We start from the raw sequence: 23533 nt of genomic DNA on the forward strand, positions 1-23533 counted from the left end.
TTGTTTAAACACCCTGTTTCCTCCCATCTTCCAGCTTATTTAGAGCTGATGTTGAGGCTTTCTTTTTCCCAATGGGTGGAAACTTTTGTTGCTGGATCATAAATTACCTGCTTACTTTTTGTCCTGAAATTCCTGCTACTTGCCCCCGTAACGCTGTTAAGTCCTTCTGCAATGAAAAGTAACCCCCATGTCACTGCCCCATTGGAGGAGACCTTCATTTCTTCCTTAAACAGTGGATTTTGATAGAGAAAAATTAATGTATAGGCGATGGGGTAAGGAGTGTGTAAAACTCCGTGCTGGTGGGACCTGGATGGAGCCGGGTGATGCCCCTCGGGCAGCCCGGTGATCCGGGGGCCCCCCCGGTGCCAGGTCGTGTCCCTCAGCCCCCCGGTTTGGCACGTGGTCGCCGAGGTTGTTAAAGGCAGGTCAGGTCACGGTGGGAGAAGTGAAGGGCTGGTTCGAAGGCTGTTGCTGCAGTAGGAGCCCTGCACTTCTCTGGCTGGAACCTGCTGCGGGAATTTGGGGTACGTTTGCCTCCGATGGGGCGTTTGGATAGTGGCAGGCTCTGGAGACGTGGCGAAAATCCTCTCAGGTCCGCAGAAAACTCATGTGGTTTTAGTCTTCAGAGTTTAGGGAGGGGGGAAAACCGTGCTTCCCTGAGTTGTAAATTAGTGTGCATGCTGCCTGTTGGACATTTTTTTTTTCCCAATCAGTTTTATTTTGAAAATCAAGCCTTCTATAATAATTAATGGAGCGAATTATTTCCAATCATCAAGATGTAGATGAAATGTGTTTCTTTAGATATTTATTTCCTGCTGTAGGCTGCCTCAGATAAAGCTGTTCTTTAATGCATTTATAATACATAAAATGTGCTATAAATAAGTATGCTAGCCAAAGAATTAACTGCTGGCAGCAGCTTAGTTTGCTTCAGGGTGAGAGAGGGAGTGTAAAAGTTTGCAGCTAGTTATGGGAGCAACCAAATCTCCTTTCCTCTTCACGCCCTCCCGCCCGCAGCCCGTCCCCGCGTGCTCGACAGCTTCCCGTCCCCGGGAAGAGTGCCCTGGCACGCCTCTGCATTCTGGCTCTCCTGAAGACAAGAGAGCCAAAGGAGAAATGGTGCTGCCAAAGTTCTCGAGACGTGCTGAGAAGGACAGTGTACAGCTTAGTATTATATCTAGTCTTGTGCTGTGATTGTGGATGTAGGGTGATAAAGTATTTGAGATGCGGAAGTGCAGAGAGGAGGAGAGTCCTCTTTTTTCCTCTCCAAGCTAAAGGAAAGGACTGACTATTTTAATGAATATTTATGAAGTCCAGCATGGCTTTTTTTTTTGTTTTCTTTCTTCTTGCTAGCTGTTTGTTCTTGTCTTCTGGCTATCAGATGAGACAGTAAATGACCTCCTGTCTTTTCAAGAGAAAAGTAACTTCATACATTGAAGGTGTTCCTCTGTTACTTTAGATATTCCGGATCAAGTAATAAGAGTTTTCAAAGCTGATCAGCAGAGTTGTTACATCATCATCAGCAAAGACACGACAGCAAAAGAGGTGGTGAGTCACGCCGTCCACGAATTCAACTTGACGGGAGCCCCGGAGACCTACTCCCTCTGCGAGGTGTCCGTCAGCCCCGAGGGAGTCATCAAGCAGCGGAGGCTCCCGGATCAGTTCTCCAAATTGGCCGACAGGATTCAACTCAATGGACGGTAAATGCGCCCTTGTTTTGATTTTTGGTTTGGATTTATTTACCTTTGCTTTTTAGGATTGAAACATCCAAAGGAAACATCAGGGAGGGATGTTTTAATTAAAATAAACGGGTGGCTCTTAGAAGAACAAGTAAGTAGATGTCAGTAATTTACACTTCCCTCTCTTCTCTTCTTCCTTGTTTCACCTTCTGCGCCCGAAAAAACCCTCCCCAAAACTACAGCCAGCTTGCTCGATGACAATTAAATTTAGCAGATCAGGGTAACTTACACAGTGGCTTATACTTAAAAAGAAAAAAAATTCTATTTGTTCTGACACTTTCCACATGTACTCCAGGATTAAAGCATCCAATTAATTTCTCACTGATGTCGTGTTGCAATGAACTGATACTAACCTTCCATTTTTATGTAAACTGTTATGAATGTTTCTGAAATGCTAAGTGCTTCACTTTTATCTGATGACCTGATCCATACCAGAAGAAAGTTTATTAAGTAAAGAATTCTTTAGTCGTCTTTGCTAGGCAACAGAGGGAATTTATGAGGAATAAACTTTTGTATATCTGAAATTCATCTGCGTGGGACCATGGAAATGCATTTCCCAGATACGTTTTCATTTGCTGAATACTATGTGATTTATGTAAATATTAATATGCCACACTAAATTTATGTAAGAAACCGCACTAAATTTTTGTAAGAAATGGAGAAATACATTACCAAGAGATTTCTCAGGACTAACATGTATTTAAAATGTTATTTCACTGCTGAATTTACAATAGTAACTGACCTTTTTCTGAAGGTGAAAGCTACAGGATATTATGGAATACAGCATAGAAAATATTAGCAAAGAGGTAGATTAAAACAGCTTTTGAAATACTTTTTTACTTCGGTAATGATGGTATTTTATACTAGCTAAACTGCAAGGTTATGCTGTCCCTTCCCGCCTCTGTCATTGCCTCTTACTCTGGGCTGTCAACAGTAATGCAGAAATCCTCGCCCGTAAACACCCGCCGTGGTGTCAGCAGTGTCCACGTTGATTGGCGTAGTTCAGTGTCCTTGTGTTCACAAACCCTCTGAAGAGCATCTCTAATGTTTTATTGTCACTCAATTATTCTTTAGGTATTATCTAAAAAACAACATGGAGACAGAGACCTTATGCTCAGATGAGGATGCTCAGGAGCTACTGAGAGAAAGCCAAATTTCCCTCCTACAGCTGAGCACCATTGAGGTTGCCACTCAGCTTTCCATGAGAGACTTTGAATTATTTCGCAATATTGAGCCTACGGAATACATCGATGACCTTTATAAGCTGGACTCCAAAACGGGAAATGCTCATCTGAAACAGTTTGAGGATGTCATAAATCAAGAGACGTTCTGGGTTGCTATGGAAATTTTAGCAGAGGCCAACCAACTCAAAAGAATGAAGATTATTAAGCATTTCATTAAAATTGCCCTCCACTGTCGAGAATGCAAGAACTTCAATTCCATGTTCGCGGTTATAAGGTAAAATACTTCCCATTTGTCAGAGCCGATTTGTGCTGTCAAAGACAATTCTGTTAATCTAAACGGAAAGAAAAGGAATAGGTATATCCTGAACAGATTAGCGATGGTGCCAGGTGATTTTAAGGGAATTACCAAGCTTTTCAAAAGCCAGACTGGGCAGGGAGATGTATTGTCACTGCAGTCTTTTCCTTCCTCAGCCTCGGAAGTTCAGTCTTACTGCGGTGGTCGATGTGACTGTCTCTTCTTTAACTGTTACCTAGCCCAGAAAGAGAAGATTTCGATAAAAGCTTTGTTTGCTTGATGAATTTCAGAAGCCTGCCTGAACATTTCTGTCATTTTCTGTGATTCTGGCACCCAACTTCCCTTCTTTTTTCAGTCATTGTTACTTTTTCGGTGTGCACTGAGTCATATCTGCAATGATGAGATTACTTTATTTCTTCCTTTCATTGTAAGAACTTCCTCAAATCATTCTTGTTTTAGTTTAATTTTCCCTTTCATTCTTTCCTGTCATCTGCTTGCTTCTCTATTTTTTTGCTCTTAATTTGCACATTTAGACTTTCTCTTCTCATTTATACTAGATGCTGCTACTTTAACAGCATGAGTTCAGCATTTCCTTTATTTGCAATTATCTTATACCCAGGTTTTATGTTAAGAAAAAATAAAAAGGCACTGTGATTCATCAGACAATGATCTGGCTTCATGCTGTATTCCAGCACCAGCGCTATCTTTGAAAATAGCATTTTAAAATATTTTCTTCCACGTCTAGCCAGTTTATCAAATGGTATTGGCTTCTGTTTAGTCATACATTAAAGAATTCATTAATTTCCTTAAAGGGTACTGGGCAACCATTGGGGCTGTGGCTACTCATTACATGGTGAATACACATGTGGGTACTGAATCTAATTCCTGTATTCCGCTCCCTAATTTCTCATGGTTTATTGTAGGTGGAGAGATGACTCTTCCTGCTTCTCAGTTAAGTCTAAACAGGCTGTGACTGAAGTGGTCTTTGGTCCAAAAAAAAAAAAAAAGCAAATAAATTAGCTTTTATTTTACCCTTAATTCCAGAGGAATATGTATTTGTTAGCATACACCACAGGGCTTCTATCTCTTGCCCTGCCTTGCATTGCATATCAGTATGATGCCATATGTTTCATGAAATAAGAAGATAACCATCCTAATGTAGCATGTAAAATAGGAGCTGTGTGGTGGCATATGTTTGATTTTTCACGAGAGGCGGCTTTGTTTGTGGTTTGACAATAGTATGGAGAGAAATGTGTATTAAAAAAAAAAACAAACAAACAAAAAAAAACAACCAACCCACAAAATTTTTGAAGCTTTCAGAATGAGAAAAAAATCTTCTTAGAATAGCAAATTCAGTAATTGTATGATTCTGGATTTATTAATGAATGCTGGAGAATATCACTTTCCAGTTCTGCAGCTACAAGGACTTGGCAGTCATTGCAAAATTTCTTGAGCAGAGTTGGTGAGAAATTATGATAGGGAGGATGGATATATTTAATTTTTAATTTTTTTTTTTTAATTTCATCCAGATAATTCTGGATATAATTTTCCTTAATGAGCATGAGGGCACAATAAGAAGTTTTAGCATATCTGCTGCCTCTAATTCTCAATCTGTTGGTGCTCGTTTTACAAACGTTCCAAATATACTACTCTTAAGTCTTGCCACTTGTGCTTGGGATAAGCTGTGCACTGTTCTCACTTGCTACTATAGCTGTGTACTTGCCTCATTAATTTTTCAGCCCTTTTGTCCTTGTCGTGGTATACATTTTCACAGGAGAGAAGCGATTCTTAAATCGAATGGGCATCCGTACTGTGTTCCAGAGAGGTTGTTTTGGCAGGCTGACTTGAAATTTGTACCTTGTGAATAGGAAGCAGTCGTGCTTTTTACAGTTCTCTGAGTGAACAGCGGAGGTTTATTGTGATGAACTTGCAGCCTGGCGCTCACCCAGCTGTACAGTTAACCTTGTGAAAGCTATTTTTAATCCTTAAAACAAAAAACCAACCCTTTGCTTCCTTATGAAAGGTAATGATTCCGCTAACAGCTAATAATGAAATGTATCTGCCTTCCAGCGGGTTAAATCTCGCACCAGTAGCACGGCTCAGAGGCACTTGGGAAAAGTTACCGAGCAAGTATGAAAAGCACCTCAGAGACCTTCAAGATCTTTTTGATCCATCTCGAAACATGGCAAAATACCGCAACATCCTTAGCAGCCAGAGCATGCAGCCTCCAATTATTCCGCTTTTTCCTGTTGTCAAGAAGGATATCACGTTTCTGCACGAAGGTAATGGCAAACAGAGAGAAATAATAAACTAAAGCATTAAGTATGCTTTAGCCCTTTCTTCAGTGCTCTGTGATTCAACAAATGGCTCGAAGAAGCTGCCACCAGTAGGATGCTTTTGATGCGTCCTTCGTAGGAGTAAAATAAAATAGAACTCTGAATGCATAATAGAAGAGTCTGATCCTAGACAAAAATTAAATGCATATTTTTAATATTTTAAAAGCCATGCTTAGTCTTCATCAGCTGTCCTAAGGTTCAGGGTAGAAGAGTAGGTGAGTGTGCTAGCAGGTAGTTTCCACTACCTCAAATCTATTTCTCTTGCAAAAACTTGTTTCTGCAGTGTTTCTAGGTTTTTGTTCCATGTTGTGGCTTTCGAACAGCAACGATGATATCACACCTCCTACTCTTGCTTCCAGCATTTTCAAGGGGTTTTGTTTAAACATTTCAATGTTTTTTCTTTCTGACAAAGTTCTGTTCACAATCAATTAAGGTTAAGCATTTCCAATTATGCCCACTGCTTGGTTGTCATGTTTCAGAACAATTTGAACTAATTTCAGAATGTAAATGCTGTTGATGTCAATTCTATATTTATATTACTTTAACATCTATGCCAGTGAATTTGGGCATAGTTCACTTACTCCTTTTTCCTCCTACTAGTACTTGTTACTTTAGAAATAGATTAACAAGAGCAATGCTGAGTGGGCCTGATTGTCATTTGTGTTTTGCCAGAGTTTCCTGTTTTCTTGCTATTTTGATAAAAGCAGTTTTGCTGATGGAGGGACAGGGAGGGAGGAAGGGTAATGTGGGGGACTTAGAAACACATTGCCCATTAAAAAGGTATTTCTTAGTCTCTTTTTTTCACGTGTGTGTGTTTCAATTATGCAGGAAATGATTCTAAAGTGGATGGCCTGGTGAATTTTGAGAAACTGAGAATGATTGCCAAAGAAATTCGCCAAGTTGTCAGAATGACCTCAGCAAACATGGATCCGGCTGTAATGTTCAGACAAAGGTGTGCAATTTAGAAAGACAGTAGGATTGAAGGTGTCTCGGAGTGGGTAGGGATCTGGGTTTGTGTGTGCATCACTACGTTAATATTTCATCGTGTAATTTACCATGGACATTCACCGTCAGAACCACAATCTTTATTAAATTATGGCAGTAGAGTTGGTGCTTCCAAGACCGGCTTTTAATGATGACCAAACTAATCTGTTGTCTTTAAAAAACAAAGAATAGTTTCTAATTTTAACCATGCTTATTTTTGCTAAATAAAATGCTAGTATTAGTAGAGTCTTGGGAGAGGTGTAATATTAGGGAGGAAATCATATATATATATGTACACACACACATATATATATGTGTGTATATATATATAAAAAGCACCCAAATCTCCCATGTATAAATCTGAAATACTGCTTCAAAACAAAACTCCGCTGGTAACATATTAAAAACAAACAAAATATTTTTTCGTTTGTTCTAAACACAGCTTGCTCCACCTACATAATGTTTGATATATTTAGGCTGTAAGCAGGTGGAGGGTGTTTTCTTGGATTTTTTTGGTTATTGTTTTGTTTTCTTTTTTTCTGATGCATAATATCATCAGGCTGTGTATTAACAAACTGCAGAATAAAAGCATCGTGACTTCTAATCTGGTGCTGATTAGTTCCAGATTATATTTAGTGGAACTAAAAAATGTCCTGCATCTGCCTGCTTCCCACGGCTGGACTAAACGCCGCGGTGAGCCCGCTGTGTCCGCGCAGGGCCCGGGTCCCTGAATGTCCCCGCTGGGAAGCGGGATGGTGCTCTGTCCTTGCACAGTTAGTTTGCCTCCCGAGCTCACGGGCCAGACAAAACCCTTCAGGATGCTGCTCAGGTGGGGAGTTGGCGACAAGGTGACGTCCTGTGCTGAATCACTACACGATTTCTACTTCAAAAAATGCCAGAATAGCCTTCTGAGTCATCCGTTACGCGTGGCGTACGGCCGGCACTGGAGCTCTGAGCACCCTGGAGCGAGCAGAACGCAGAGGGAGCTCAGTGGGCAGTTGTTGGGGGAAGTGAGCTTTGTACAAACCCTCGTGAAATTCGGGAGAATTGGAACTGTCTTCAATTTATGAATTCAGTTACATCCGTGCAGTGGAAGGAAATAGCGTATGCAAGGAGGCGTAGCGTCTGTACGAGCATGGAGATCGGGTTCCCTGTGCTCTTCCAGCAGTCAGGATTCACAGACAAACATGAATCCTGTCTGGTTTTTGTTTTCAAGGCTGACTCTCGGGAAACATAAATTGGTCCAGTCGAAGTTTGAGGCAAAAATAACAGATCCCTGGTTAGTGTTGTTTAAAGATGGGTTCGTCTCAAAGTGGGGATTCACCTTCATCCTGTTGGATTTGAATTAGAAAAATTTCCTGTGCAACATAAAGTTATAAAGCTACTTACTGATAAGTTATGATTGCTTTTTAGAAACCTCAGCATTCACAGATGAAATCAGTCTATAAATAAATTTCCCTGATGCCCTGTGCGCTTTCTAAGACCTAATGAAGTCTAGTCATTAAATGAGTTTTATAGTAAATAGTTACCTTTAGTATGTTTTTCAGAATTACAGAATGCATTTTAATGACCATAATTTAAATTATGCACACTGACACAAAATGCTTAGGCATCTAATATTAAAGGTAGTGCCAAAGATTAAAAGAAAATAATTCCATGTTTTCACATCATTTATATTCATTTTCATTGCCTCTGGTGTTTGATCTATCAGTTTGTGTTGTGAAGCACCAATAATTGCTTTTGAAGATTAAAAATGAACAAGAAAAGATGTTTGTTAGCAGTAACATGAGACTTGCTAGCAAGTTCATTACCGATTTATATAGAGCATCTAGTTTTTCAGTGTATATTTGGCAACTAGCTTGTTTTCCAGCAAGCAATCAAGAGAAAACAGCACCATAAACTTGAATACTGATGATGATTTCTCATACGCCTACTGCAGTCCTAATGCAAAGAATAAATTAATTTAATCACACTTTCTGCAGTATGAGTGAGTTAAACATTTTTCGCTCACTCCATCAAAATTGAATTTGACTTATGGGAAATACTTCGCAAGAAAATCTGATGCAGGTTTGGTTTTAAAATTCATAGGTTAAACATAAAATAAACAAAAAACTGATAGATGTTCTTCCATATTAAAGTATTTGAGCAAGTCTTGCCCTTGCATTCCATTAAAACATTGTGTTATTGTTTGAGAAGAATTTTGCTGTACAGAAATTTTTTCTTTTCTGTTCTTTCCTGTCTACATCTTTCTTCCTGACTCTCAACTGTTTTATTTTTTTCCTGTGCTTTTCTGTTCAAATACATGCTTCAATGTATATGGCTCTTGCTTACAGGAAGAAGAGGTGGAGAAGTTTGGGGTAAGTGTAGAGATGAATGCAACTAAGATAAATAAAGATTATGCAACTCTTAACATACTGCATCCTCCTCGTTAGTGCATGCATCTGAAATACAGCATGCATTTTATTAACCCTGCAATACATATTTTTTGGAAAACAGGAGTAGGGGGTTACAGTCAACGTTATACTGCAGCTATAAAAGTTCTGAGTTGCTTTTGTGTACTAGAGAAGATGTTTGAGTTTTGGCTTTATGCATAAAAACCCCCCCTGCCCTGCAGTTATATTGGAAGGGGAACTATTTTGGGAAATAAATAATTTGCTTTTTAACATGTAACAGAAAAATGTAAGCCATTCTGCATTTTAAACTCTACGGACACATTGAATTCTGGAATATTATATATGATAATGGTATAGTAATCTCCCCCCCTGAAGTCTGAGTTGAAGCTCCAGTGTATGTATTCTTAGTCTATATTCAAAATGTGTCTCGCATTTCATACACCAAAATCCTCACTGATTCCACTGGGAGTCTTGCTTGTGCAAGGGCTGACCAGTGAAATGAGTACTGATTAGAGCACGACGCTTGGCCGCTGAGCTTCCTGCCTGTGACACCCGGCAGGGATTTTCAGATGACACATATTTTACGTGTTCCTGCGTGTATTTTTGCCCGTGACCTACCCGTGTACCTGAGCCTACGTGCCTTTGCCCTCTGGAACTCTGCTTCTTTCCATCCCGTGGGCACCTGGTGTAAAGCCAGCCGCACGTTCGCGGGTCGGCGTTTCACGTAGAGGACGGAGGCAGAAACTTTTCCCTCCCCGCAGCCGCTTTGCGAGTCGCAGAGGAAGCCTGGCGCGGCAACGGGAGGCACAGGGATCGGCTTTACCCCCGCCAGCAGCGCTGGGGACAGGGGCACTGCCAGCCAAACGGGGGAGAGCAGGTTTGGGTGCTGGTCCCCGATGGGAGCTCAGCATCGCGTGGGTGCCCGTGGTGCAGGAGGGCTGGGCTGGCAGCCTTGGGCGCTCAGTAATAACCGCTCGCCGAGGCCCCCGCTGGGGCCACCCGTGTTTCTGACCCTCGGGATTACTGAGAACACAAGTGAATAAGGAAGGATCGTTTTTAAAGGAAATTGAATTAAATTGCCTTAAAAAGTCAAGTCCAGACTTAAAAGAAAAGCAGTGTGTACATAAGCAGTAAAATATTTATATCATTAAAAATAAACAGAATGTAGCTTCCTGTTTCATTATATAATAGATATTAGTTTTGTTCTCACCCGTAGGAAATAGGAGTGCCCTCTTGCTTTGAATAGATGTGAACAGTCTATCGTGCCTTTTGCTGCTCTTTGTCTGTAATAGCCTTACTTTTGTATTTAATTAAGCTATAGCTTTCTGCCAGTTTTCAAGCTTACATTTTCTCTTAGATTATCTTTCAGAATATTACAGTCAACTGTTTTGCACCATTTCTTATTTTTTAAGATCAGTGTGCTTGATTCCTTAGACTTCCTCAAACAATATGTTTCATTCTGACTCTTTTAGCTGCTATGGCTCTTTTGTGCTGGAGATAGTTTATTCTTCCATTAGCGATTCTGTAAATGCACCCAAGATCTTTGATAAACATCTTCACAAATAATTTGGCCTTTTAAAATAAAGTTATTCCTCTGGATGTTTAAAAAACCCCACGAACAAACAACTTTAAACAACTTTATTGACACTTCTGTTAGAATTTACATGTACTGTATACTGTGATCTCCATTTTTTAAAAAATGCATAAGGACTGGTGTGGCCATAGGACTTTTGACAGCTAAAACAGAGGTGATGTGTATATTTGAACTATGCCAAGATCAGTTGGCTGGTCGCTGATTCAGTGTGAATAGAAGTGACTGTCAGGGAGAGTAACTGGTGCACATGAACCATTTGGGAATTATTTGGTTTTGCTTCAGTTGCTGTTAGAGTTGGCAGCTCAAAATTAGGAGCTCTGAGGAACGTCGCCTTTCATAGATGCAAGTCAGGGCAGATGTATATTATCGCTGCCTTCCTCTGACCTCTGGTGGGATACATTTTTTTTAATGAGCTGCTCTTCTGTGAATGTTTTTACTTAATTTGAGAAAGAAGTTAAGTGTGTAATGTAATGTACTTTGCCTATTTAACGTAACTTTTCCCTTAGTTTAAACATTGTCAGAAGCTCAGTTTTCTAAGAGGATTACACCAGCTACTCACTTCTGTACTCGGCTGACTTGCAGGAAGTTTCTGTTGTAAGCCTGATGCAAACAGAGGGTACCAGATGCCTTAAATGAACAAAGTTATCAAGTTTATTTGCTCTTACAGTCTGCAGTTGAAATCGTGTGGGTTTTGCAGCACAAGACTGCGATTCATTAGCAGAGCTAACTGGGTACTGTAGGCAGCATTGTGCCTCATTCTTGCTAGCTCCACACTTTCATATGCAATCCTTTTCTGGACTCAAATTGCTGCTGTCAATTTACCAGAATATTTCAAGATGAGCGTTGTTTTAATGCTGTTCATCTTTTTAACTCATTTGCATCAGCATGCACTAGCCCTAACTGAAGATTATTGGTATTAATCTGCTTTTGGCCTGTGATACTGTAACTCCTCGTTGCGGTTGAGAACTAAAAATTTACGGTTTTGCTCTTTTCTTTTGTAGATCTCTGAGCCAGGGCAGCACAAACTCGAACATGCTGGATGTACAGGGAGGCGCTCACAAAAAACGTGCCCGACGCAGCTCACTTCTGAATGCCAAGAAGCTGTACGAGGATGCCCAGATGGCGAGGAAGGTGAAGCAGTACTTGTCCAACCTGAATGTAGAGACAGACGAAGAAAAAATCCAAATATTGTCACTTCAGTGTGAGCCTGCATATAGCACTCGTAAGTACAGCGATCCAGAATGGTGGCATGATCTGTGAAATCTATAAAAATCTTGTTCCTTCCCTAGAAATACTCATTTAAGATCTTTTTCTTCTCCCTTCAAGAAAAAATACTCTAGTAAGTGCTTGTTTGTCAACTCATGTACTAACGGTTTCAGCTAGCCAGCATTTATCTTCAGATCTTGGTTGAGCTCAGAAAACTTCAGTGATGTTTTCTGTTTTGACCTTTAGTTCTTAAACTGTGTGTCTTTTCATCAGTCTGGAAGGAAATTCGATAGTACATTAGCTCTATTCTTGCCCTGCTGTCCTTGTACAGAATTAGGAAGGATAAAAGTAACATTTACCATATGAACAGCAAGAAAATGAAAAGAGACAAAATCAATATAGAAACTGCAATGGATTACATCTTAGAATAAATGAAGATTGTTGAGAAGGAGAAGTTAGGTCAATATTGACTGATGGGATTGACGTGGCTTGACAGTCAAAAATTGAGGGCTACAGCAGGACAGTTTCCATTATTTGAACTCCTGTGCAACTGTCTCACGTAGTTCAGTAAATTTTTATTTACAAATGAGAAATGGTGATTGTGTTTTACTTTGATCCTTAGAAATTTTCACTTGCTTGAAAGGTAGGCTTGTTTCAAAACGGAAGAGTAGCAACCTGGCTAATCAAAATACTGTTTTGCACTTGTCCATTGTCCAAATGCAGCATTTTAAGACTTCTTTTTGTCCTCAAATACCATTTTGTCTCTGGCGAGGTAAGTTTAAAGCATGATTGGGAGATGGCATCTTGAAGATAAAATTTTAAGCCTTTTCCATTATTCAGTATTAAGAATGAATATCCTTGGTATTTCCCAAGGTGCTTTCCTATGCGACTTTTTCTTAACATTTCCTTTTAAATAGCACTAATGTAGGAATCCTGGAAATGACTCTCTCTTTAAAAACGTCGAATTCTGTGTATCACATTGGCCTTGTGCCTGAGGTCACTAGAAATCACAAGTAGTTCTGCACAGAAATACCCACAGCATTGTAAACTGCTAGCCTGTGCCGTGCTCAGCCAGATGTGTAATAGCACAGAATGCTTCTACTTCGAGGTAACACCACTATGGGGTTTATGCTGTACACCCCTGCCCCTGCCCAAACAATAAATTAAATCATGTCAGGATTAACTCTTGATAGATGATCTATGTGCAAACCTAATGGGTGGCCATACTGTGCCCAGGAGACAAACGTAAATGTTAGGGAGGTTGTTTTTCAATTGTTTTAAGTAATTCACGTGATCTTGTTTGCACAGTGCTAGCCACAGATATTTGGAAGTAAAAATAGGGAATATATACTGACCGGTTTACTGCATGTCGTTAAGCACATCAAGTCCTTTTTTTTTCTTGAAATTCAAAAAGGGAAAATGAAGGTTAAGTGCCTATATCGTAGAGTGGCATACTATTAAAGTACATATTTTTCAAAACTGGGGAAAAAGCCCCAAAACCCCAGGTAATTGATCTGGTTGAGATTATACTCCTAGTTTGCAGAGCCAACAGAAAAGATGGGGCAGCGATGCGGAGGCGTGGGAGCTGCCGGGCTCCTGGTGGGTGTTAGTGGGAGGAGTGGGAGCGCTGAACCACGCCCAGGGGAATTTCTCTGTGCTTGGTGCGTTTGCCCACATTTAGATTTTGACCAAGTAGCTTTGAGCCGGGGAGCCTGGTACGTGGTTTTGCAGATGGGTTTTGTGCAGGCAGGTTTTTTTGCACATATCCAGAAACGTAGGAGATACATCTCCCCAGTCTCAGTAGTAAGATTCTCCTGGCCTCGCTTGCAGAAGGAATGAGCAGCAGGAATGCTGCAATCCAGACTTTTCCAAGGGAATTCAAGGGGAAGTCAGATGGCCTTAACTTCAGAGTTTATTAATTGCTGTGTGATTAATGTAGGAACCGAATCAGCACCCTGTGTTTTAAATCAATTGTGCCACCTAGTGAAAGGTTTGATGCCAATTGCAAACCGACCGTTCCTTCGGTGGCATTACCTGATTTTGAAGGAGGTGCTGTTATGCTTTTGCATCTCATGTACAAACATCTACAATTCAAACTTCAGAATTTTTTAGAATTTAGAAATGAAACACATTTTTTGACTTTTGATGGAGTACCTCTGTGATACTTTAAAGAGTTTCGTTTTTTTAATGTCGTGTCACGTAGCAGCCTCTTTAGAGTAACGAGATAGATGTGTTTGGAATAGAAATGCTTTCAAGTTTGCTTTATCTGCTTTGTACCGTGGTTGCTTTGTCTGGATGGTTGTACACAAAATGACTAGAATAATCCTGCAATTCTAAGTGCAAGATATTTATATGCAATTTTTCCATAACAGTGACAAAGAATTTAAGTGAGAGAAGAGGAGCGAAATCCTCAGAAATGTCACCAGTACCCATGAGATCAATTGGCCAAACCACAAAAGCCCATCAGCATCAACAAAACAGGATGAGTCAAGTTCTTCAGGTTCCAACTGTGAATTTATACCCCAGTAGGAAAAAGGGACTGACAAAGGATCATGTCACATTCAGTGAGTATCTACAGTTGACCTGTCTGGAGAGTTTTATAAATGAAGTACATAAGAGGGAGGAGCCGTTTGCAGCTGGGTGGTTTATTTGAGATGCTGATATTCTTCATTGACTTCATTCACTTGAAAATAGCTAAAGCATACTACTATTTTTCAAGAGGGCGTGCCGTTTACTTAGTCATTTGAACAGTCTTTGATAACTTTTCTTAAAACAGCTAATGGCAAGGTGCTGTCTCCAAATACACTCTTGCTTTGTCACTTTTTTTTCCTTGAACTAAAGAACATATTTTAACTAAAGTGATCTTAATGTCTCTCTGTTGAACAGATCAGATGGACTGTGTTGTCTTTTACTGTGTATTTCTGCATTCTAAAGGGATCTTGCGCAAACGGAGTAGAACAACATTACTTGTTTCTTTTCATGAAGTATAATATATTTAGGCCAAATCATTGAAACAAATCACAGGCATTAAATATTTTAACCTCTGGAACACCATTATAACAACATTATTGTCAAATGGAGCAACTTACATTATTAGTTGCTCCTAGTGAGCATCAATTTTTTTCTGCCTCTAAATTTGCTAGTTGCAAAGCAGTTTTACGTATTACAATGTGTTTGACCTGTTTGCATAACTGTTGTATCATTTGAAAGCTACAATTGTGGGTTATTAAATAAAGTTAGTTGCAGTCAGTAAATGATATGACATTATTCTGTGATACATCGAGCCTGTGTATCTGTTAAAATAGCTTCAGAAAACAGGGTATTGCAGCATATAAAATAGTGTTTCCAGTTAGAATTCATTTCAAGTCTTCTCTTAAAAGCCTGTCCGACTTGATAGGTTCCAGCTTTGCTGGAAGGTGTTTCTTCATTCCCATGTGTTAAGTGTTCAGTGTTCATCTAACGAGCTATTGAGAACTTAAATGAGCTCCTCATCACTGTCCTCCTGTCTGATAGGGAACATGAAATACCAGATCATCGGTTTGCGAAGTACAGTGGCACCCGGGTTTTGCTAAACTTGCTAAATTGTCCATAGTGCCCGTGAGTGCTGATTTGAGAATTCCTGATTGTGATGATCTTGAACGGACTTGTTGGCTGTGACGCAGATTGTTTTTAACTCTGTCACGGGCAAGAGTTTCCTCCGAGCTTTATATATTACATGTTTTTTAGTCCTTTGCCAAAACCACAGCCAGTGTGTCTGTTGCGATGGTTCCAGTGATGACCTGGGTGTTTCAACACACTTCAGATGAGCAGCCAGCAGTAACGGTGACCACTGCTGTTCTGATCTAAATTTGAAATGGGGACTGCCTCCACATGCAGAATTCAGCTGAGCATCTGCTCCTCTCTTTGCCGAATTACTCCAGTGGTTGTTCAACATGGTGCTTACATGTAGTTTAAACCTGAAAGAAGAATAACATGCAGTAAATGATTCCATTGTTTTTGTAGGTACAGGCTCCCCACAGAAGTCATTAAGCTTGACTGAGGAAGTAAGTAGTAAGAAACAAACAGATGACACTATGTCCATGGCATCTTCTTTGCACTCCAGCCCACCTGCTTCTCCACAGGGCTCTCCTCGCAAAGGTACGTGTGCTGTGGGAACGTTCACAGCGCGCACGTTGGCATCCCTCTCAGGAGCTCATGCCTCTCTTGTACTAAAACCAGGGTGGGCAGTGGCAGGAATGTTTGCTGGCAATGACACGTAAGAGAAATAGTAGTTTAGAATCTTCAGGTCAAGAAGAGAGTTGTGTCTTTCTATGAATGGACATAGTTTTTCAATGTTTTGTCCTGAGAAGCCACCTACTATTTACAAAAGGGAGCAATTGTTTTCTTAAAAATTGGTTAAGTGCTTCTGACGGAATTCCCAATAGACCTTAAGTGCTGACACCTGCCAGTGAATCAGTTCAGATTTAGGTGGCCGTGTACATGAATGGGATTCACAAACCTGGGGATTTCTTGAAGACATTCGGTGTTGCAGAGAAATTGCGGCTGTTGAGACAACTTATGTTTTTGCCTAGGGTAGCTGGGTTATGAGGTGATTAGATGGAACTGGAGATAAAATGCTGTCACAGTTCTCCAGAACAGATGATTTTGATAGCTGCAGCAGTAGTGCATCCATCTAAATCCTCAAGTCGCTGTTCATATTTTTTGTTCTTGTGCACAGGGCTTTGTATACATCCCTGTCTATCATGAGGCCCTGAGAATCCCTTTATTTTTGACGTCTTCGTCTTTAAAGACCTGCATCACTTCATCATTAGTCAACCTTGGATGGGAATTGATTTGAAATCTCTTAGCACCACTTTGTAGTCAGCCAGTGTGGTCAGTGTTGAATGGTGTAAGGCATTTCTCCCTCCCTTCTGTGCTGCTTTTGACTCACGGACAGCCCAAAGGCACTGGATTAGCATGGCATGGCATGGTGATTTGCTGCATCTTCTCACCCTTTTCAGTGGGAGGTCATGCTGGTCCATCCACTTCTGCCCTCACAAGATACTGCTTCCTCTAGGAGAATGCCACTTATTTTACTTAAACACAGCGTGGGTATAAGAAGCTTGATTACTTGGGTTGCCAAACCAAGCTCCACTGAGATTTTTGAGCATCGCTTACAAACATGTTATTTTTGTTAACTTTAATGTGCTTCTTTGAAAATAATGTTTTGTTTCTTTAGGATTATTTCATTAATTCAACTTGCTTTCAGTATATTTTTAGCGTATTTGATTGAGGTGAGCCATACCCTGTTGTATGTGTAGTTCTAACAGCTCATTGAACTAAAATTAGGTGCTTCACAGACAACGGAAAGACATAATTTTAGGCATGAACACATTCCACTTAATCTTAGATGTCATTTTCTTTTGAGCTATACCCAAGTGATACGCAAATAGGATTGAAGAAAAAAGCTTTTAAAATCGGGTTGTTATTTTTGCTGTTATTTATCTCATCACATATCAAGCTCTGCCTGTGTGTTCTTTATCGTAGCTGGTAACATCCAAAGGTCGGATAACTGCAGTCAAATGAATCTCTCTGGCTCTTCCTCATCACTTGCCAGTGAAACCAGCAACAAAAACAGTGGACAGCGCAGCTACGGAATAGGTGGGGCTTATTTACAAAAGAAAATTTGGATGATTGTCAACGCAAGAGACAGTGCTGGCATAAGTGCAGATGGTGAAAGGGAGGATGAGAGTGAAAAGGCAGAAGCTGAGCATGAGCACAGGAGAACGAAGGGACCCCGGTTTAAAAGACTTAGGGAAAGAAGCTTCTCCAGGGAAAGAACAGCTTTTACTGCAAAAAGGGAAGCAGAGCACATTGAAGCCTCAGAAGGGAGTGAAAACCAAAAGGAGAAAGACAGTGATACTCTGAGTACAGCAAGTATCTATAGCAACAGCAATCTGTGGACATCCTACTGCCTATGCATGAAGTCTAGAAGGAGGAGGAAGACTATATGATGTATTTTTAGAAGAAAGACTATGATGTCCACTTTGTGTCAGATACACCGATATTATCTGAGTTATTTTAGCAGTATTCATTTACATGTTTAAGCTGTTTAATGTGCTTCCCTTCCAGATATTTGTGTCAGTTATTTGTAGCTAATCACCCTTACAGTTCAGTGAAGACAATAATGTGAAGTTTATAAAATCAAGGAACAGGTACCGTGACAGTTCTGTTACTTAGTGTTTCGCAAATGCCAATGAAACAGTAAGTTCTGCTACACTCTTAATTAGACTCTAGATAGTCCCTCATAGGATGTAAATTGAGGGCTCACTTCAAGTGTGAGTGTGAATTTGCATCGGTCACATCTTCTGCTGACCTTTTCAGCCCAGCGAAGACTTGCGTTTAGTCTGTTTATGTGTGTGTCCTGTTATTTAATGACTCAGCTTTCAGAGAGTGTTTAATGAAGAGGAGTCCCTTTGTTCACCAGATCTTTGAGGTTCTTGAAGAAGAGTGTCTTAAAATTAAGGTGTACTGTGAGAACATTTGTTACTGCAGTACAGTTGTGTTAATTTTAAGGAGTTCATTAGAGTAAAAAACATGAGGCATTAATTATTGTCAAAGGAAACGGAAATTTAATCTTAAAAATGCTGGTCTTAAATACAGGTTTTTTTCATTCATAAGGTTCAGTCTTTTAGTTTGGTAATATTAATATTTAATGCTCATATTTGTTCTTAAAATCTTACAGCAATAATCAAGCTGTGAAGTCTCTCAGATGATGAGCTGTATGCTCAGTGGCATGTACACCAGTGGCTCTAGATGCAGTTTTATATGACTTCTGTATTTTTACGGATTTAAGGGCATCAGTCTTCTGTATCACATTGTGTGTATCGCTGGCACGGCTTTTACATTGCCTGGTGATTTCACATTTTCACCTAATTGATGTAAATATGGCAGTGCAGCTCAAGGGCACACGTAGGTAGAAATTAAGTGAGAAATCAAGTGATTGGCAGGAATTTGGAAAAAATGCTTGTCAGAGGACTGTGTCAACAGTATATTAGTATGGTCTCCTGTAAAGAAAGACCATGTTTTCATTAATTTACAGATGCTTGTTTACCTATACATGAAGCAGTTGATGATCCAGTATTTTCAAATAAAGGTTCTAATTTTGTAATTTTATGCACATAATGTAAGGCATATCATAGGCTGGTTTCTCCTAGTTAAGACAGGGGTATATTTCCTGATGTGCAGAGGATTTACAGCAGAGGAACTCACTGAGGACATAAAGAAGAAAAAAAATTAAATTTAAAAAAAAACCCAAACCAACACCACAGTTATTTATCTAAGACCTTTTGCCCTCATAAAGGGGAACAAACCACAGCTGTGGGCCAGAGAGTATTGGAGGCAAACTGTTTAGGTTTTTTTAATTAAAAAAAAAAAAACAAACCGAAACCAATTTAACAGATACCTCCTGATTTTTTTTTTTTTTTTTTTTTTCCTGACGGCACAAGAGAATGAGCTTTGGTCTGCCCATAAGATGGTGCATGGACTTAACTAAGGAGGTGAATATTCCAGAGAGCTTGAAACCTGAACATCCTAAATTTGCTGCTGCAACTGAAGGCACATAAGTCTATGGGGTCTGATGGGATTCATCCCAGGGTACAGAAATAGTCAACTGATGTTATTGCTAGACCTCTCTGTTATGTATCAATGATCTTGGGACTCTGGAGGAGGTCCCAGCCAACTGGAAGCTGGAAAATGTTGTTCCAGTTTTCAAGGAAGACAAAAAAGTAAGACCCTGGTAATGATAAGCCTACCAGTCTCAATTCAGTGCCAGCTAAAGTGATGGAGATTATTCTGGGAGTTACAGTGTGGTCATGAGTCAAAGCCAGCGTGGGTTCATGAAGGGAAGGTCATGCCTTACTAACTTAATATCCTTTTAAGACAAGCTTACCTGCCTCGAAGGTGAAGGGAAGGCAGCAAAAGTGGGTGTTTAGGATTTTAGCAAAGCTTTTGATACTGTCTCTCACAGTATCCTTCTGGACAAAACGTCTCAGCATGTACGCAATACTGTGGGTGAACGGTTGGCTTGAAGGGTTGGTCCCAAGGAGCTGTAGTAAATGGGGTACCACCTGGCTGGCGGCCAGTCACTAGTGGTGCTCCCCAGGACTCAATTTTAGGGCCAGCGCTCTTCAGTATGTTTTTATCGATGACTTGGACACAGGGACTTGAGTGCACACAAGTAAGTTTGCCAACAGTGCTGAATTAGGAGGAGCCGTTGATTCCTTCCAGGGTAGAGAGGCCTTAGAGAGAGATCATGATAGATGAAAGTACTGAGCAGTCACCAACTCTATGAAATACAACAAGAACAAATGACAGATTCGGCACCTGGGATGGTGTAATTCTGGACATATAGTGAGCCCGTCAAAAGAAGAGATTGTCTCGCTATATTCATCATTGATGCGGCATCGCCTTGGGTGCTGTGTGCAGGTTTGGGCTTCGCAATAGAAGGAGGATATAAAAATGTTGGAATGTGTCTGAACGAGGGCAGCAGGGATGGTGAGAGCACTAGGGGCCATGACTTACGAGCAGCGGCTGAGCTCACTTGATCCGTTCAGCTTAGAGCAGAGGAGGCTGAAGGATGCCTCCATCGCTGCCGACAGCTTCCTCACGAGGGGCACTGGAGAGGGAAGTGCTGATCTCTCTGGTGTCTGGTGATAAGATGCCTGGGAAATGTCTTAAAGCTGGAAGTTCAGACTGAGTATTAGGGAAAAAGTTCTTCACTGAGGGGCCAGTCAAGCCCTGGAACAAGCTCCCTGGGGAATTCATCATGGCCCCAAGCTTGCCCATGTTCAGGAAACATTCAGGGAGTGCTCTCGGATACATGGTTCAACTTTTAGGTTGCCCTGTGTTGAGGAAGACCAGTCACTAAACCTGAAGGCCCTGAGTGTGATCTCCCTCAGACCAGCCCAGATGCACTTTGCCCAGTTCCGTTCATTTCAATTCATTCCCTGATTCTCTGAGATCATCAAAATAAATTATTTAGGCAAGTTGTCCATACTAAGGGCTTTTTCTTACCCAGTGTGGGGACAGGTAGCCCATCTGGAATCACTTTAGCTGTACCAGCAGAGGTGTCTACAGGATATATGTAGCCAGAGCCCATGGAAGTCCTCAGTAGTGGTCTCTTTTATGTTCATTCCACGTACAAGGAAGAGGAGGTGTTGGATATATGGGGCTATATACATTATTTGTATTTGAAAGAAGTTATTTGAGTACAAGGATAAGCCAAGCAGAAAAACATACTATGTATTTTACTCTGTAACTGGTGAGATCTCCAGCTGTTTCCCTTCTTCAGGAGCAACACTGGTGTCTGGTCCAGCTCCTGCCAAAGTTGTATTTCCCGCTTTTGCTTCCTTCTCTGTTAATTTTGGAGCAGATTATAAAACTGAAATGGACCATATGGCTAGTCCCAGAGTGCTAATAGCTGGCTTTTACCTCAGTCAGCATCTCCTCATCCACTGCCAAAATCCTTTTTTGAGTCTCACACAACAGTAGGGCAGAGGGATAGTGGGAAATGCGCTGCATTTACACTGGAGGACTCGGCGCTTGCAAAATTGGAAGGACCCAGTCTATCCACCCACTATTCATGCTGCAATTGTTGATGCTGTTTATGTAGGTTTAACCTTCTGGTCTGGAGCGTAGTGGCATTGCAGGTAGGTTGTTGGTGTCACCAGACTTGCATTAATAAATCACAATGTTAGATGCTGACAGGTGCTAAAAGCTTTAGTACCCTAAAAACTTCAGTGGGCTGGTTGGGTGTAAGCAGGGTTTGACTGTTTTTTCTTGTAAATGCCGTTGCTGAAATGTGTGTGTCAATACTTCGTTGTCATGCCTAGTAAATTCAAATTGCTCTTTGACCAAGATGTTCTTGTCTCCTCCCCTTTAGGCTATGCCCTCATACCTTCCACTAAATCTGATAACTTCTCAGACTCCAGTCACAGTGAGATTTCATCCCGGTCCAGCATTGTGAGCAACTGCTCAGTGGACTCGATGTCAGCAGCGCTGCAGGACGAGAGGAGTTTGTCCCAGTCTCTCATTGTGGTGGATTCGGGGGGAGCAGAGAGAAAAGAACATCCTCAGCCGCTGGCTGATTACGGCCAGCCGTGCCCAGGGTAAGACACAACTGGGTTTGGTTGTGCTTGGTGTCCTGGTGTTAGAAAAGGTAACAAAGCTTTGCTCAGGGCACAGTTATGCACTGTACTGTGGGAATTAAGCTCTTGCTAGAAGCTCCAGTACTGGCTGCTCTGCAGGGGAAGAGCGTGTAATACTTAGAATATTACTTGGGTGTACAACAGCTTCTTCCCATCGGTGGGGTTCAGATGGACGTCTCCTGCAAGAGACTGTGCATGTGTTAAAAGCTGGGATGATACTTAACAAATCAGTGTAGTGGGGAGAGACAGCAGAACAGGAACAGGATATTATCAGTTCTTTCTGAGTCACCAGTGCCAGTTACTTAACATACTCTAATGTGGGTTTTAAGGATTTTCATTATTATCGTTTGTTGCTTAGGCAGACTGGAAGCTTTCTGTCACTGTCTTCCTCAGAGTTTCCACACGTGAGGTCTTGTTACTTTAGTGCAGTGAGAACTCATCCCGAGATATTGCTTTGAACTTTTATATTTCGTTTTACTAGATGCTAAGCCTTGATCCATAGCATTTAAGGATTTCTTGGGAATAGCATATTCTGTTCTTAGATGTTGTGGATCCAAGTCAATTAAGTTGCTTCTTACTAATTTTTATGGCTCATCTCTAAAGCAATATAAGGTTTTTATGATTGAACTCTATGAAGAGCTGCATGTTGTTTCTGTAAAAATGATTATAATACACCAGTATTCTGTGGTGTTTTCTCCCCCTGTAAGAAAGCTTGTTAGTGTATGCTTTGCTAAAGTGATGCAGCTCTTAAGAAATTAGTAATTCGGTTTATTTCATAGGACTAAAATGGGAATTTAAAGATGTGCTTCCTAAAGGAAAATAATTGCCTTTTGTAAGAGGCGTGACACGCCGAGCGTTTGGTCAGAGCAGTAGGAGGGTGCTGAGGGAAATGCCGCTTCCCGCTCGCCGTGAAAAGCCGCCTTCAGCGGTGGCTGAAGCAGCGAATTGCACCAAGGACGTGGCCGCTCCTCTCTTTGCAAATTAAAAGCAAATTGTTCATGTTTTGTGGTTGTTCCTCTATGCCTTAGCTTCAGTGGGTTTGGGCCCGGAGGAAGGCAGTTTTTATGCTAGAACTTACAGAAAAGCAAGGAAAAAAGTTATTTGCACATATCTAATGTTTCACAAACATGGCGGTAAACTGCTGAGCTATAGTGTTGAATTTCAATGTTGTGCTGCCCGTTCATTTGTTAACCTAACCAGAAATAGTTAAGAGACTAGAATAATGTTTACCAATCATAATTTCGTGTATTCTAAGTTCATGCAAACCTGGCTTTATTTTTTTCCCCTTAATTATACATTAACAGCAATTAGAGGTTTTAGCAGCCACTTCTTTAAATAAGAAATTTTAAGCTACGGTTTTCAGAATCTGTCACTTCAGATCATTTTCACAAATGTAATTTATGCCCAATATTTCCAAATGTTCTTGAAATACAAGTACCTCCACTCTGTCTAAAGAAAGTGTTGCTGTCAGTGAAGGGGTTATTTTTCATTCTAAATAATTACTTTGATTTTAGTTTATAAATGCAAAGAAAAAGGTTGTAGTAGTGTGAAACTAAGATGTAATTACTCCTCTGCTTTCTGTCAGGCCCTGTCTTGCTGTAGTAGATAGAGGAAAGGT

General features: G+C 40.7%; 1 protein-coding gene across 8 annotated transcripts in view; it reads left to right on the forward strand.

Annotated features, from left to right (window-relative positions):
• Positions 1–23533, forward strand: part of RAPGEF6 (Rap guanine nucleotide exchange factor 6) — a 132485-nt gene that overhangs the window by 98654 nt on the left and 10298 nt on the right. For 5 of the 8 annotated variants that reach the window (XM_042790068.1, XM_042790070.1, XM_042790064.1 and 2 more), the window contains 10 exons: positions 1457–1697; positions 2811–3194; positions 5286–5497; positions 6380–6503; positions 8869–8892; positions 11524–11744; positions 14101–14292; positions 15731–15865; positions 17255–17368; positions 21651–21876. In XM_042790068.1, coding sequence (XP_042646002.1) covers positions 1457–1697; positions 2811–3194; positions 5286–5497; positions 6380–6503; positions 8869–8892; positions 11524–11744; positions 14101–14292; positions 15731–15865; positions 17255–17368; positions 21651–21876 — 1873 coding nt within the window. Of the gene's footprint in view, positions 1–1456; positions 1702–2810; positions 3195–5285; positions 5498–6379; positions 6504–8868; positions 8893–11523; positions 11745–14100; positions 14293–15730; positions 15866–17254; positions 17369–21650; positions 21877–23533 lie in introns of those variants that run through there. The other 3 variants (XM_042790066.1, XM_042790067.1, XM_033006025.2) reach the window with 2 other exon arrangements.

Source organism: Tyto alba, unplaced genomic scaffold (assembly GCF_018691265.1).
Source record: "Tyto alba isolate M040663 unplaced genomic scaffold, T.alba_DEE_v4.0 Super-Scaffold_17, whole genome shotgun sequence".
Taxonomy (NCBI): domain Eukaryota; kingdom Metazoa; phylum Chordata; class Aves; order Strigiformes; family Tytonidae; genus Tyto; species Tyto alba.